At 37.2% G+C, this 14,955-nt stretch overlaps 1 protein-coding gene across 1 annotated transcript; it reads left to right on the forward strand.

The window, feature by feature from the left end:
* The first annotated feature begins 320 nt into the window (after positions 1 to 320).
* Positions 321 to 14,563, forward strand: LOC140177136 (uncharacterized). Its single transcript, XM_072209768.1, has 3 exons — positions 321 to 711; positions 1,030 to 1,485; positions 13,887 to 14,563. Exons 1-3 carry the CDS (start codon positions 321 to 323, stop codon positions 14,561 to 14,563), a joined length of 1,524 nt encoding a protein of 507 aa, XP_072065869.1.
* The last annotated feature ends 392 nt before the right edge of the window (positions 14,564 to 14,955 follow it).

Raw genomic sequence — 14,955 nt, forward strand, 5'->3', positions numbered from 1 at the left:
ACCACCAACCAAAACAACTATCACCCACCCTCACCAGCTCACAACCAACCAAAAATCCCACAAGACTCTCAAAGAATCTCCAATTTGGAGATATTGATGGAAAAAATGATGAAACAGCAAGAACTTACAAACAAGAACAATGAAGCTTCCATAAGAAACATATAAGGCAGATTGGACAGCTTTCCAAGTAAGCTGTGATTGAAAGGCCATCAAGCTCACTCCCAAGTGACACCATTCCAAATCCTAAAGAAGAATGCAAAGCTATACAGCTAAGGAGTGGAAAAACCTTGGTAAATGACAAGGAGGCAATCAAGAAGCCTATGGAAAGCAACAAAAAGCCAACAGAGGAAGAGGAAGCCAACAACAAAGAAGTGACAGCAAGCAAGCAAACTTCAGAGAAGCTCAAAGAGAAGGATGACCAGCCACAAAACTTAAGGAAAGGGAAGGAAGAAATAGAAGGACCATCTCAAGGACAGAAGCAAGATGAGAAGACTTCCACATCTCCCTTGCCATACCCTCAAAGGTTCAACAAGGAGACTAATGATCAACACTTCTCCAAATTCTTTGAAGTCTTCAAGAAATTGGAGATTAATATTCCATTGGCTGAGGCATTAGAGCAGATGCCTCTATATGCAAAGTTCTTAAAAGAACTTATCAATAAAAAGAGAAGTTGGCATGAAAAAGAAACAGTGCTTCTCACTGAAGAATGCAGTGCACCAAATCTTAAAGATCCAGGGAGTTTTGTAGTTTCATGTACCATAGGCAAGATGACCTTAGACAAAGCTCTCTGTGATCTTGGTGCTAGTATCAATTTGATGCCCCTATCATTGATGAGAAAGCTTGCCATAGAAGAACTCAAACCTACCAGGATGTCTTTGGTAATGGCCGACAGATCAATCAAGACACCCAATGGCATTATGGAAAATCTATTGGTGACGGTTGGAGAGTTTATTTTCCCAGCAGACTTTGTAATTTTGGACACAGAAGAGGAAGAAAACAATTCAATCATTTTGGAAAGGCCATTTTTAGCCACAGCAAGAGCTATTATTGATGTGGAGAAGGGAGAAAGGATCTTCAGGGTACAGAATGAGCAAATGATCATCGATGTTTTCAAAGCAATGCAACATCCCTCTAAGCAAGAAGATTACATGAGAGTAGATATAATAGAAAGTTTGGTGGAAGAAATGTTAGAAGCCAATCATCATGAGCAACAAGAAGAAGAAAGGGAAGAAGATCAGGAGACAATGGAAGCGCAAGTAGCTGAAATTTCCAGTGAGAAAGAGGTGAAACAAGACAAGAAGGAAGAAGTGCCAAAACAAGACTTGAAGCCTCTCCCTATTCATCTCAAATATGCATTCCTTGGCATAGCAAATAGCTTTCAAGTGATCATCAACTCTTCCCTGACTGAAGAAGAAGAAGGAAAGCTCCCTAATGTACTAAAGGCTCACAAAGATGCATTAGGATGGACTATTGATGACTTAAAGGGTATTAGTTTTGCAGTTTGCGTGCATAAGATCCTCTTGGAAGACAATTCCAAACCAGTGGTTGATGATTGGATTTTTGATGGTATATAATTTCACAAATGAAATCTTGTCGAAGTATAGTTTCTAAACCAAGCAATAATCCTCTCATACAAAAGATTGCTGGTCACAAGTAACAAACCCCTAAAATTTATAAACCGAAGTAGTAAACCTCGGGTCGTTCTCCCTAGGAATTATAATAAAGTGCCTTGCTATTGGTTATGAGGTATGTTTGGTGTTTTTGAGATTTTTGACAAGAAATATAAATGGCAAAGAAAATAAACTAACAACTAACAAGGCTCTTGGCAAGATGTGAGAACTAGAAGTTCTATCCTAGTTATCCTTATCAATTATGATGAGAATTCTTCATTGCTCCCACTTAGTTAACCTCTAACCATGGAGGAAAGTCAAGTGGATGAATCTATTTGATTCCTCAAGTCCTAATCAACTCCTAAAGGAAAGACTAGCTTTAGAGGCATTCAAATCAATTAGCAACTTCTAATTATCAATCAACAAAGGAATTAGATAACTCAAGAGTCACTAATTACTCTACCTAGGCCAAGAGGAACAAAATCTATACAAAAATCCAACCAAGCATTTCATCAAACACTTGGAAGGCAATAAAAAGAAAGCACATGAAATCTACAACAAGGATATAATCTAACAACAATTATTGAAATGAATTAACAACAATAATAAAAAGGAACACAATTATTATGAATTACATCTAATTGAATTGAAAGAGAATAGAAGAAAAAAAGTAGATCTACAACAAAGTATAGAAACAAAGTGGAAGGGATTACTGACCCCGATTTCGTGGTTTATCTTGTGCTTATTTTCGAGGATTTTATCAATATTTCTCACACTTATTCGCAAGAAATGCATGGTTTTGTGTTTACTTCCCAATATTGCTCCATGATGAAAAACATGCTTATTTTGCCTTAAAATTGCCATATTTTAATCCTCTTCTATTGTCATTCAATGCCGTGATGTATTTGTTGAGTAATTTCAGGAATTATAGGGTAGGAATGACTTAGAAGAGAGGGAGAAAGCATGTAAAAAAGGGGAGGAACATAAAGAATTGGAATCTTAGGAGCAGCAGCATCGGCGCATCCACGCACTCCACGCGTACGCGTGGATAGGATTGGCTGGAGCGGCGCGCAAGGATGGACGCATCCGCGCAGACTGGAAGATTCCTATCGACGCGCACGCACAACTGGCGCGCACGCGTGGATAAAAAAAAGCAATCAGCGCGCGCGCACGCGTGGGAAGCTGCACGTGACCTCATTAAGGGAAATCGTGCTTGGCAATTTCTGAGGCCAAGGAGGCCCAATTTCAAGCTGTTTCTGCATGGAAAAGACCCAAGGATGCTAGGGGGAAAGGGGGGATCACTCATTTTGGCATTAGGACACAATTTTAGCTAGTTTTTTTGTTTTTTTTGGTTATTCTAGAGAGAGAAACCCTTGTTCCTCTCTAGATCTAGTTTCCATTTGATCTTCCCTTGTTGATTTGTGAATTGGATTTTGTTAATTACCAGTTTTATTGTTCAATTTGAATTTCTTGTTATAATCTTCCTTGCATCTAATGATAGTTTTATGATTCTTGTCACTTGTCATTTCATACCCATTTCATGAATGTTGTGAATCTTGACTTGTTGATGTTACATTGATGAATTCTATGTTTAGCCGTGTTAATTGCTTGATTGTATGTTGATAATTGTTAGTGGGTACTTGTAGATTTCAATTTAATTGCTAATTTGAACATGTCTTTTGTTAATGCTTACCAAGTGTTCGTTGAATTGTTTACTTTGAGTATGGAGTAGTCTTTTCCACTCTTGGCCTAGGTCAAGGGAATTGGGTGAATTTGAGTCATTGGGTCTCATGGATTTGATGATCTGGGAGCCCTTGGTGGTCAATTTGATACTCATTAACGCCAACCCACTACTAATCTAATTAGTAGGTAGGTTGGGACTTATGGGTTGATGTGACCAAAGCCATTTGACGTACTTTAAGTCTAGGGGTAGATATCACATACTTAAGACGTTGAGGGTAGACTTAATGAGCTTGGTTTCTCATAATTGTCAAGATATAGTTGTTGGACAAGGATTGTGATTCCAATTCCCATGCCTAGCCAAGAGTTGTTTTTATTATTCATATTTGAAAACCAATTTTCCAATTCAATTGCCTTAGTTATAGTTACTTGCTTGGTTTAAAGTAGAATTTAGTAGAATATTGCTTGTTCATTGGAGTTGCTCAAGTTTGCTTAGATAGTTGAATTAGTTTATCGCAATTTAAGATTATTTGCTTGTTAAGATTTCCATTTATTTTCATGCTCATAACTCACAACCCCGGATTTCTAACCAATGTCGAAGCACATGTTTGCCCATTCCTTGTGAGACGACCCGAGGTTTGAATACTTCGGTTATTTCTATTGGGGTTGAACTTGTGACAACCAAATCCCTATTCTAAATTTGACCTCCCGAGGATTGTTGTTGGTAGAGCTATACTTACAACGCGGTTTTACTAAAGAGACTATTTACCAATACACCCTTGAGAGTCGTGTCAATTACAACAAAAGAATAGAGGAATCATAAATGCAACAACAAAGAACTGAGAAGAAGAAGTAGAAGAGAACATGAATTAAAACCTAGATCTAGAAGTTCTAATCTAAATCTAATCCTAATTCTAGAGAGAAGTGAGAGCTTCTCTCTCTAGAAACTAACTCTAACTACTAAACTAAGCTAAGCTAAACTAATGGTAACTAGATGTCTCATCCCTCTTCAATCCTTGGCTTAAATAGCATCAGAAATGAGTTGGATTGGGCCCACAAGGCTTCCCAGAAATCGCTGGGCACGAGTTTCATTTAAAAATCACGTGCGGCCTTCAGCGCGGACGCGCACGGTACGTGTACGCATCGCTGGCCAATATTGTAATGTGCGTGCGAGCGCCTGGTGCGCGTGTGCGTCCTTGGACGAGATTAGTTCTTTGGCTTTTTGTGCTTCTCTCCACTTGCATGCTTCCTTCCTTGCTCCTTTGATCCATGCCTAGCCTATTTTAACCTGAGATTACTAGCAATCACATCAAGGCATCTTATGGAATCAAGGATGAATTAAAATTACCAAAGTGAAGGCTTAAAAAGCATGTTTTTACATTCAAGCACAAATACAGGAGAGATAACAAAACCATGCTAATTCATTGGCTAAATGTGAGAAAATGTTATCAAAATACTTTAAATTCAACACAATATAAACCCGAAAAATGGGGTTTATCAACCTCCCCACACTTAAACCGTAGCATGTCCTCATGTTAAAATAAGAAGGAACTAAGGGGTATGACATTTATTAAATGCAACTAAACTACATGAACCTATCTAAATGCAACTACCTAAAGCGAATGAAAATACTTGGTCCAAACAAATCAATTCCGAAGAAAACATGCGTAAGCACAAGAGCTAGGGCAATAGGAATCAAGTCCAAACCACAATTGCATTGGATTATCAAAAAGAGTCATAGACTTGCATGAATATAATTGCATTGGATTATCAAAAAGAGTCATAGACTTGCATGAATATAGATGATAGTGGTGAAAAACATGTAATTGAGCATCAAACCCTCACCGGATGTATTTGTACTCTATTCGCTTAAGTGTTTAGGGTTGATTCTCTCAATTCTCCCCTAATCATGCTTTCCAAGATTTGTTCTTCTTCTAACAATCAATATATATTTCATGCATGCATACATCTATCATGAGGTCTTTTCTTTAGGTTGTAATGGGGTTAGGGTCAAGGTAGGATGCATATTTGGTCAAGTGAGCTTGAAATTTGAATCTTTGATAAGCTTAAACTTCCCACCTAACCTATGACATCCTATACAATTAAGTTCTAACCTAACTACCCATTTTTTACTTTTTCACATACTCATGCATTTTTTTTTTCGTTTCACAATACTTATGCATTGATTTTATTGAGCTTCACTTTACTTTAGGGCATTTTGTCCCCTTTTTATTTCTTTCTTTTTCTTCTTTTTCTTTCTATTTTTTTCTATTTTTTTCACAATTATTATATTTTTTCTTTTTTTTCTTTTATTTTTTTCTCATTTTTTATTTTTCTTTCTTTCAAGCTTCATACAAGAACATCAATGCATAAGGTCTATACATTTTAATTAATACATGAGTATGTACCCAATTCCCAATATTTCCAATAAAAATACAAAACTACCCTTTTTCCCAACCAATGTCCCAAGTTTTCCCACACTTGAATGACACTCACACACACTAGCCTAAGCTAATCAAAGATCCAAATAAAGACTTTTATTATTTTTCGCTTTAAGGCTTGTAATGTGCTAAATTAAGAACAAGTGGGTTAAGTGTAGGCTCAAATTTGGCTAACAAAGGAAGATAAAAGGTAGGCTATATGTGTAAGTGAGCTAATGAAATGATGGCCTCAATCATATAAATGCATGAATACACAAAATAACGGACATAAAGAATAAAAAAATCAAAGATTACAATCATAGAAAGAGAATAATGCACACAAGAAGGAAAAATAAGTGGTTATAAGATGTAACCACACCATTAAGCTCAAATCTCACTTGCTTGTATTCTTAGCTCAAAAACATGATCCACAAAATATATAATTCAAGCAAGTTCTATGAAAAGTTTTCACTCAAATCAATTGAGGTGCCCTATAGATAGAAATCTTGAAAATTTTCATTATTTTGACTAAGCTTATTGTGTATATATATGCAAAAATAGGAAAAACGCAAATAAAAAAATCCTAAAAACCTAAAATGAAATGCAAAAGTGTTGAGATTAGAAATTTGCCACCCAAAATCGCCGACCGGTCAGACGACCTCCCCACACTTAAAAGTTTGCACCGTCCTCGGTGCACTCAAAGATGAGCAAGGGGGTACGGCGACTCTCCGGATTGCTACCTTCAGTTGGTAGGTCAACTGGTGTTGCGTGTTCTTAGTCTTGCTTCCATTTTTTGCTTGTGGTGCATTCATCATGAAAAACAAAAATAAATGTAAAGGCAAGGAAGCATACATTGTTGGAATGAGGTAATAATCACTAGAATTGAATGAGTGAATTAGTGTGACATTAAGAAATATTAGGTGTGTAAATTCTAAATTAGGCGCCTTTTAGAACACACATTAGCATAAAAAGGCGATGTCACAAAAGAAGCATGCACTTCACTTATCCTAGTGTGCTGGAGATGCTCTAAGTGAACTTGTAAGGTAAAACAAGCATTAAAAAAGCATGAAAGCATTCAAGCTAAAGCATATGGATGAATATGATTTTGAAATACAATGCATTAAGGTAAATGCACAACATCCATCAAGAAATTGCCTAATCACAGAATAAGGCTCAAATCACATAGTGGCCAAATCATGTAATTCAAGAAGAGTTACAAACTCGAGGGTAATTCTCATCACTTGGTATTCTTAAAAGGTAAGCATGAAGAATTCAAAACCAAGTAGCAAAATATAACCTCAACAATAGAATCCAATAAAGATTATAAACATAGTGATGTTAAGAAAACATCCCTTTTTAATACTCAGCAGCAATTAGTGGTAAACAAGAATAACAATCCAACACTTACAATAAAAAAGAGAAAATGAAATGAAAACTAAACTAACTAACTAATCAACTAACTAACTAACTAATTGACTAACTAACTAACTAATTAACTAACTAAAATAAATGGTGATCAATGGTGTTTGGGAGTGTTGGATGAGGGGTGGAAGAAGGGAGGAAGGAAGGGGAAGGAAAGAAATGGAAAGAGGAGAAGAAAAGAATTGTAGTGAAGGAAGGACATCTGCGCGTACGCACGCATGGCGCGCGCACGCGGATGGTGGTGCAATGGATGCAACGCATACGCGTACATGACGCATCCGCGTTGATGGTTTATTTCGAGAGTGGTGCGCACGCGTCATGTGCGCGTACGCACGAGTGGGGTTGTGCCAAAGGCACAACATTGGCGCGGCGTAGGCACAACTCTCGGGTCATTGTATGGAAGGTAAAACTTCTCAATCCACACATACGCGTGCACTGCGTGTCCGCGTGGGTTGGTGAAAATGCTTAATGCACGCGTACGTGTGCAATGCGCATACGCGTGGATGGTGCTCTGTTTTTCAAAAAAAAATTTCTATGTTTTTGCACCAATCCAAGCATTCCAACCTCCAAACAGCTACCAAAACACCCTAAAACCTTATTTAACATGATAAAATACTAATTAAACTCAACAAACTAATCAAAACATAAAATTAAACTACTTTTACCAATATGTACAAAAAGAGAAAATGAAAAGAAGTTACCATGGTGGGGTGTCTCCCACCTAGCACTTTTGTTTATTGTCCTTAAGTTGGACTTATGGGGAGCTCCTCATCAAGGTGGCTTGTGCTTGTACTCATCTTGGAACTTCCACTAATGCTTGGACTTCCAATAAGCTCTATCATTCAAGATGAATAAATCCAAGCTTGGGTGGAGTTCTTCACAAACCATGGGCTCCCAAAGTTGATCCTCATGTGTTCTCGGATCCCATATTTTGTTTTCACACCCATCTCCAAGTTGATTATCATTAGTCCATGTGGGTGGTGAGCAAAGTGAATTCTCAAAGAAATGACCAAACATCATCCTAGACCCAAGCAATCTAGTTCTACACCAACTCTTGCTATTAAGCTTTGAACATGTAACCATGGTGAACCTAGAGTGGCATTTCCAACCACTAACCATCTCCTTTTTACTCTTAAAGCCACAAATATGTCTAAGTTGACCATCTGTTTCAAGAAAAATCATATTCAAGGGGAATAATAAAGCTTGAGTATAAGGATTTTACCCACTTGAATGAAAGAATGGATGGTGGTGTGACGTTAGGATTTTCGCTAGTAAAGAATTTATAAAAATATTCACGTTGTAGATATAGCTTCTAAACTAACAGAAATCCCTTCGTACAAAAGTTTTGGTTGTCACAAGTAACAAACCCCTTTAAAATTGATAACCGAGTATTTAAACCTCGGGTCGTCTTCTCAAGGAATCGCAGGGAGGCATGTTCTTATTATTGGTTATGAAAAAGTGTGTTTTGGGGTTTTGGATTAAGGTAAAAGGTTAGTTGAATGACAAGTAAAATAAAATAATAATAATTGGAAAATAAACCTTTGGTAAGGTACAAGAACTGGAAGTCCTATCCTTATCAATTGTGATGAGAATTGGATTTTTCTCCCACTTTGTTAACCTCTAACTATGAAGGTAAGTTAAGTGGATGAATTAATTCGAATCCTCAAGTCCCAGTCTTTCCTTGGGAAAAGTTGGAGTTATTGGATCTCGAATTAATTCTTGAAGAATTCCAATTTTCAATCAACAATGAGTTTGATAACTCAAGAGTCACCAATTATTTAACCAAAGCCAAAAGAGAAAAATCCAAATTATTTATATTATAAATAAAAGAAACAAATCATAGATCTGAAAATACCTCAAATAATATTTATTAAGAAAATCATAACATGAATGTCATTAAGCCAAATTGACAACATATATTAAAAATAAGAGAAGTCAAAATAAAGAAATATTAAACCTGGAGCTCAGAAGAATTATAAGTTGAAATAATAATAAATCCTAAATCCTTTAAGAGAAATTCTAATCCTAAATCCTAAGAGAGAGGAGAGAACCTCTCTCTCTAAAAACTACATCTAAAACTAAAATTATGAATTATGAGAGCATGATTATGAATGGATGCATTTCCCTACTTTATAGCCTCTAATCTGTGTGTTCTGGGCCGAAAACTGGGTTAGAGATAGCCCAGAAGTCACTTCCAGCGCTTTCTGGTCCGTACAAATCGCAGCCAAGTGACGCGGAGGCGTCGCCCACGCGGCCGCGCGGATTGAAGTTCGCAGATGCGACGCATCCGCGTAGATCACGCGTTCGTGTCGCCTAGCGTCAGAGAAACTATGGTATATTATATATCAAATCGAAGGCCCGAATGTTAGCTTTCCAACGCAACTGGAACCGCGTCGTTTGGACCTCTTTAGCTAAAGTTATAGCCATTTGAGTGAGAAGTGGTCAGGCTGGACAGCTTAACAACTTCTTCAACTTCTTGTATTCCTTCCACTTTTGCATGCTTCCTTTTCATCCTCCAAGCCATTCCTTCCCTATAATATCTGAAAACACTTAACACACATATCAAGGCATCTAATGGTAATAGAGAGGACTAATAATAAGCAAATATAAGATCAAAGAAGCATGTTTTCAATCATAGCACAAAATCAGGAAGGAAAATATAAAACATTCAAATTGTATGAATAAGTGAGTAAAGAGTTGATAAAAACTACTCAATTGAGCATAAGATAAACCATAAAATAGTGGTTTATCATGGTGGCTTGGGGAGAGGTATCTCCAATGTCCTTGCAAGCTCTACTCCCTTGTTTGCTTCCTTGTCAATCTCCACCTCTTCATAAACTTCTTCATTTTCAATCTTTTGTTCATCTACTTCATCTAACTCTTCTCCATCACTCACGTCATAAATTGGAGGACGAGAGAAATCTACCCCCACATCACTTTCAAATTCATTGGGAGAAGGTTCTTCAAATTCAAAGGATTCTTCACCAAGAAAATTGGATGCATGATCTTCATCACCAAGAGAACTCAATTCTTGCTTCATTCTCTCCAAGTCTTCATTCAAAATTTGTTTTGGAGGTTTTGCACATTCCTCTTTAACATCAAATTCAATCTTCTTGGAGGAAATCTCTATGATTTTAGCTTCCCATGGAGGTTCCGCATCTCCTATGTCTTCAACCACTTCTTCCTTTTCTTCAATGATCATAGGCTTCTCCAATTGTTCTAGTACAACATAGCATTCCTTCTTCTCCACTGGAGTTTCTAATCTCTCCTTCATGCTATGCTCTTCAATTAATTCTCCACATGTGACCATTGGGAGTTCTTTGATAATAGGCTTACTACCTTGGTTATGGTAGCTACAAATTCTAGTATCTCCCTTTGCATTTCTCCTTGCCCTTGAAGTATAAGGCTAAAGATTTTATCCATTGAGGATTGGAGTGGATAAGAGGGTTCATTTTCTTGGAGAAAGGGTTCATTGTCTTGGAGAAAGGGTTCATTATAGGAAGGTGGTTCTTCTTGGTAAGGTGGTGGTGTGTATTGAGGTGGTTCTTGGGAGTATTGAAGTTGGAATTGTGGTGGTTCAATATAGGGCTCATATGGCTCAAAAGGTGGTTGGTATGGTGGATATGGATTAGGGTCATGTGAAGGTATTTGGTGAAAAGAGGCTTGTGAGTGTGGTTGAGGTTCATGTTGAGGATATGATTCATAGGCATATGGTGGTGGTTCTTGAACGTCACAAGGAGGTTCACCATAGCCATTGGATTGATATGCATCAAAGAATGGCTCTTGTTCATAGTCTATTGGTGGAGGTTGTTTCCATGAAGATTGATCATATGCATATGGCTCCTCCCACCTTTGATTATCCCATCCTTGATACACATCCTCATTGAAGCTCTCATTTCTTACAACATAGTTGATAACCAAACTCATAGCCAAGGTGAGAATTCATGATAGCAAGAGGAAAATGGAAACAAAATCAAATAAGAAGCAAGCAAATTAAATCCTAAAACTAGCAAGAGCTAACAAAAGCAAATATATTCACACTATTCACATATATACAATAACCAATAACAAAACACCATTGCAAAAATCCCCGGCAATGGCGCCATTTTGATCATTGGATTTTTGATGGTATAGAATTTCACAAATGAAATCTCGTCGAAGTATAGTTTCTAAACCAAGCAATAATCCTCTCATACAAAAGATTGTTTGTCACAAGTAACGAACCCCTAAAATCTATAAACCGAAGTATTAAACCTCGGGTCGTTCTCCCTAGGAATTACAATAAAGTGCCTTGCTATTGGTTATGAGGTATGTTTGGGGTTTTTGATATTTTAGACAAGAAATATAAATGGCAAAGAAAATAAACTAACAACTAACAATGCTCTTGGCAAGATGTGAGAACTAGAAGTTCTATCCTAGTTATCCTTTTCAATTATGATGAGAATTGTTCATTGTTCCCACTTAGTTAACCTCTAACCATGGAGGAAAGTCAAGTGGATGAATCAATTTGATTCCTCAAGTCCTAATCAACTCCTAAAGGAAAGACTAGCTTTAGAGGCATTCAAATCAATTAGCAACTTCTAATTATCAATCAACAAAGGAATTAGATAACTCAAGAGTCACTAATTACTCTACCTAGGCCAAGAGGAACAAAATTTATACAAAAATCCAACCAAGCATTTCATCAAACACTTGGAAGGCAATAAAAGGAAAGCACATGAAATCTACAACAAGGATAGAATCTAACAACAATTATTGAAATGAATTAACAACAACAATCAAAAGGAACACAATTATTATGAATTACATCTAATTGAATTTAAAGAGAATAGAAGAAACAAAAGTAGATCTACAACAAATCATAGAAACAAAGTGGAAGGGATTACAACAAAAGAATAGAGGAATCATAAATGCAACAACAAAGAATTGAGAAGAAGATGTAGAAGAGAACATGAATTAAAACCTAAATCTAGAAGTTCTAATCTAAACCTAATCCTAATTCTAGAGAGAAGTGAGAGCTTCTCTCTCTAGAAACTAACTCTAACTACTAAACTAAGCTAAACTAAACTAATGGTAACTAGATATCTCATCCCTCTTCAATCCTTGGCTTAAATAGCATCAGAAATGAGTTAGATTGGGCCCACAAGGCTCCTTTGATCCATGCCTAGCCTATTTTAACCTGAGATTACTAGCAAACACATCAAGATATCTTACGGAATCAAGGATGAATTAAAATTACCAAAGTGAAGGCTTAAAAAGCATGTTTTTACATTCAAGCATAAATACGGGAGAGATAACAAAACCATGCTAATTCATTGGCTAAATGTGAGAAAAGGTTATCAAAATACTCTAAATTCAACACAATATAAACCCGAAAAATAGGGTTTATCAGTGGCTCAACCTCAAAGGAGGCTAAATCCCATACTGAATGGAATGCAGGGATTATCTATCCTATCTCTGACAGTTCATGGATAAGCCCAGTTCAAGTGGTACCAAAGAAATGTGGGATGACAATTATTGTTAATGAGAAGAATGAGCTCATTCCCAGAAGAACTGTGACAGGATGGAGGATGTGTATTGACTATAGGAGGCTGAATGATGCCACACGCAAAGATCACTTTCCTCTCCCTTTCATTAACCAAATGCTTGAGAGGCTAGCTGGTCATGCATACTACTGCTTCCTTGATGGGTATTCTGGCTACAATTAAATAATAGTTGATCCCACGGATCAAGAGAAGACATCTTTCACCTGTCCCTTTGGAGTTTTCGCATACAGAAGGATGCCTTTTGGATTGTGTAATGCTCCAGCAACATTTCAAAGATGCATGCTATCAATCTTCTCAGATATGGTAGAAAATTTTATTGAAGTTTTCATGGATGATTTCTCTGTTTTTGGTGACACTTTTAGTACTTGCTTGTATCATCTTACCCTTGTCTTGAAACGGTGCCAAGAAATCAATTTGGTTTTAAATTGGAAAAAATGCCATTTTATGGTACCTGAAGGATTGTTCTTGGCCACAAAGTTTCAAGAAAAGGGATAGAAGTTGACAAGGCAAAGGTAGAAATCATAGAGAAACTCCCTCCACCAACTAATGTGAAAGTGGTTAGAAGTTTCTTAGGACATGCTGGATTTTATAGAAGATTTATCAAGGATTTTTCAAAAATAGCCAAACCATTAAGCAACTTGTTGATGGTTGATAATCCTTTTGTTTTTTATGAAAGCTGCCAGCATGCCTTTGACACTTTAAAAACCAGACTCACCACTGCACCAATTATTACACCCCCAGATTAGGGATTACCCTTTGAACTCATGTGTGATGCAAGTGGCATTGCAATTGGTGCTGTGTTGGGACAATGGAAGGAAAACTTGCATCATGTCATCTATTATGCAAGCAAAGTATTGAATGAAGCTCAAAAAAATTACACCACAACAGAGAAGAAATTATTGGTTGTGGTCTATACATTTGATAAGTTTAGATCATTCTTGATTGGATCCAAAATTATAGTTTATACTGACCTGTTGCCCTTAAGTATTTGATGTTAAAACAGGATGCTAAACCAAGACTTATCAGATGGATATTGCTTCTACAAGAATTTTGACATTGAAATAAAGGACAGGAAGGGCAGTGAGAACCAAGTTGCTGATCATCTATCAATATTCCCATAAGAAACAATTCAAGAAGCCTCACATCCAGTGAATGAAAGCTTTCCAGAGAACACCTCTTACAGATTCAACAAGCCCCTTGATTCGCAGACATTGCAAACTATAAGGTTGGAAGAAAGATTCCCAAGAAATTCACCAAGCAACAAGTGAAAAAGCTACTTAATGAAGCAAAAAAATTCCTATGGGAAGAACTATTCTTATTCAGAAGATGCTCAGATGGGATGATAAGGAAATGTGTTCCTGAAAGTGAGGTGAGAAGCATATTGTGGCACTGTCATGGTTCAGCTTATGGTGGATATTTTGGGCCAAAAAGAACAGCAACCAAGGTACTTCAAAGCGGATTTTATTGGCCTACCATATTTAAGGATGCTAGAGAGTTTATTCATCAGTGTAATGAGTGCCAAAGGGGTGGAGGATTAACAAAAAGGAGTGAGATGCCTCAGAACTACATCCTAGAGGTAGAACTCTTTGATTTATGGGGCATTGATTTCATGGGCCCTTTTCCTCCTTCATACTCTTTCAAATACATACTTGTAGCAGTGGAGTATGTCTCAAAGTGGGTGAAAGCTATAGCTACAACCACGTGTGATGCACAAGTTGTCCTTCAATTCCTAAAGAAGCACATATTCACCAGGTATAGAGTACCTAAGGGTCTGGTCAGTGATGGTGGCAGCCATTTCTGCAATAAACAGATGGAGAAACTACTTTACAAATATGGGGTGATGCATAAAGTAGCCACACCATATCACCCACAGACCAATGGCTAAATAGAGCTTGCAGATAGAGAGTTGAAGAGGATTTTGGAGAAGACTGTGGGAGCAACCAGGAAAGATTGGGCCAGAAAACTAGAAGACGCACTTTAGGCATATAAGACAGCATTCAAAACTCCCATTGGGAAGTCCCCTTTTCAGCTGTTATATGGCAAATCTTGTCACCTCCCTGTAGAGCTTGAACATAAAACGTTTTGGGCCACTAAACTTCTCAACCTTGATTCTCAAGCAGCAGGGGAGAAGAAGCTGCTACAACTAAATGAGTTGGATGAGTTTAGGCTAGAAGCTTATGAAAGTGCTAAGATATACAAGGAAAAAGCAAATAGGTGGCATGACAAGAAGATCTCAAAGAAGGAGTTCAAACCAGGACAGTAAGTACTCTTATATAA

The sequence above is a fragment of the Arachis hypogaea genome, chromosome 2, assembly GCF_003086295.3.
Source record: "Arachis hypogaea cultivar Tifrunner chromosome 2, arahy.Tifrunner.gnm2.J5K5, whole genome shotgun sequence".
Taxonomy (NCBI): Eukaryota; Viridiplantae; Streptophyta; class Magnoliopsida; order Fabales; family Fabaceae; genus Arachis; species Arachis hypogaea.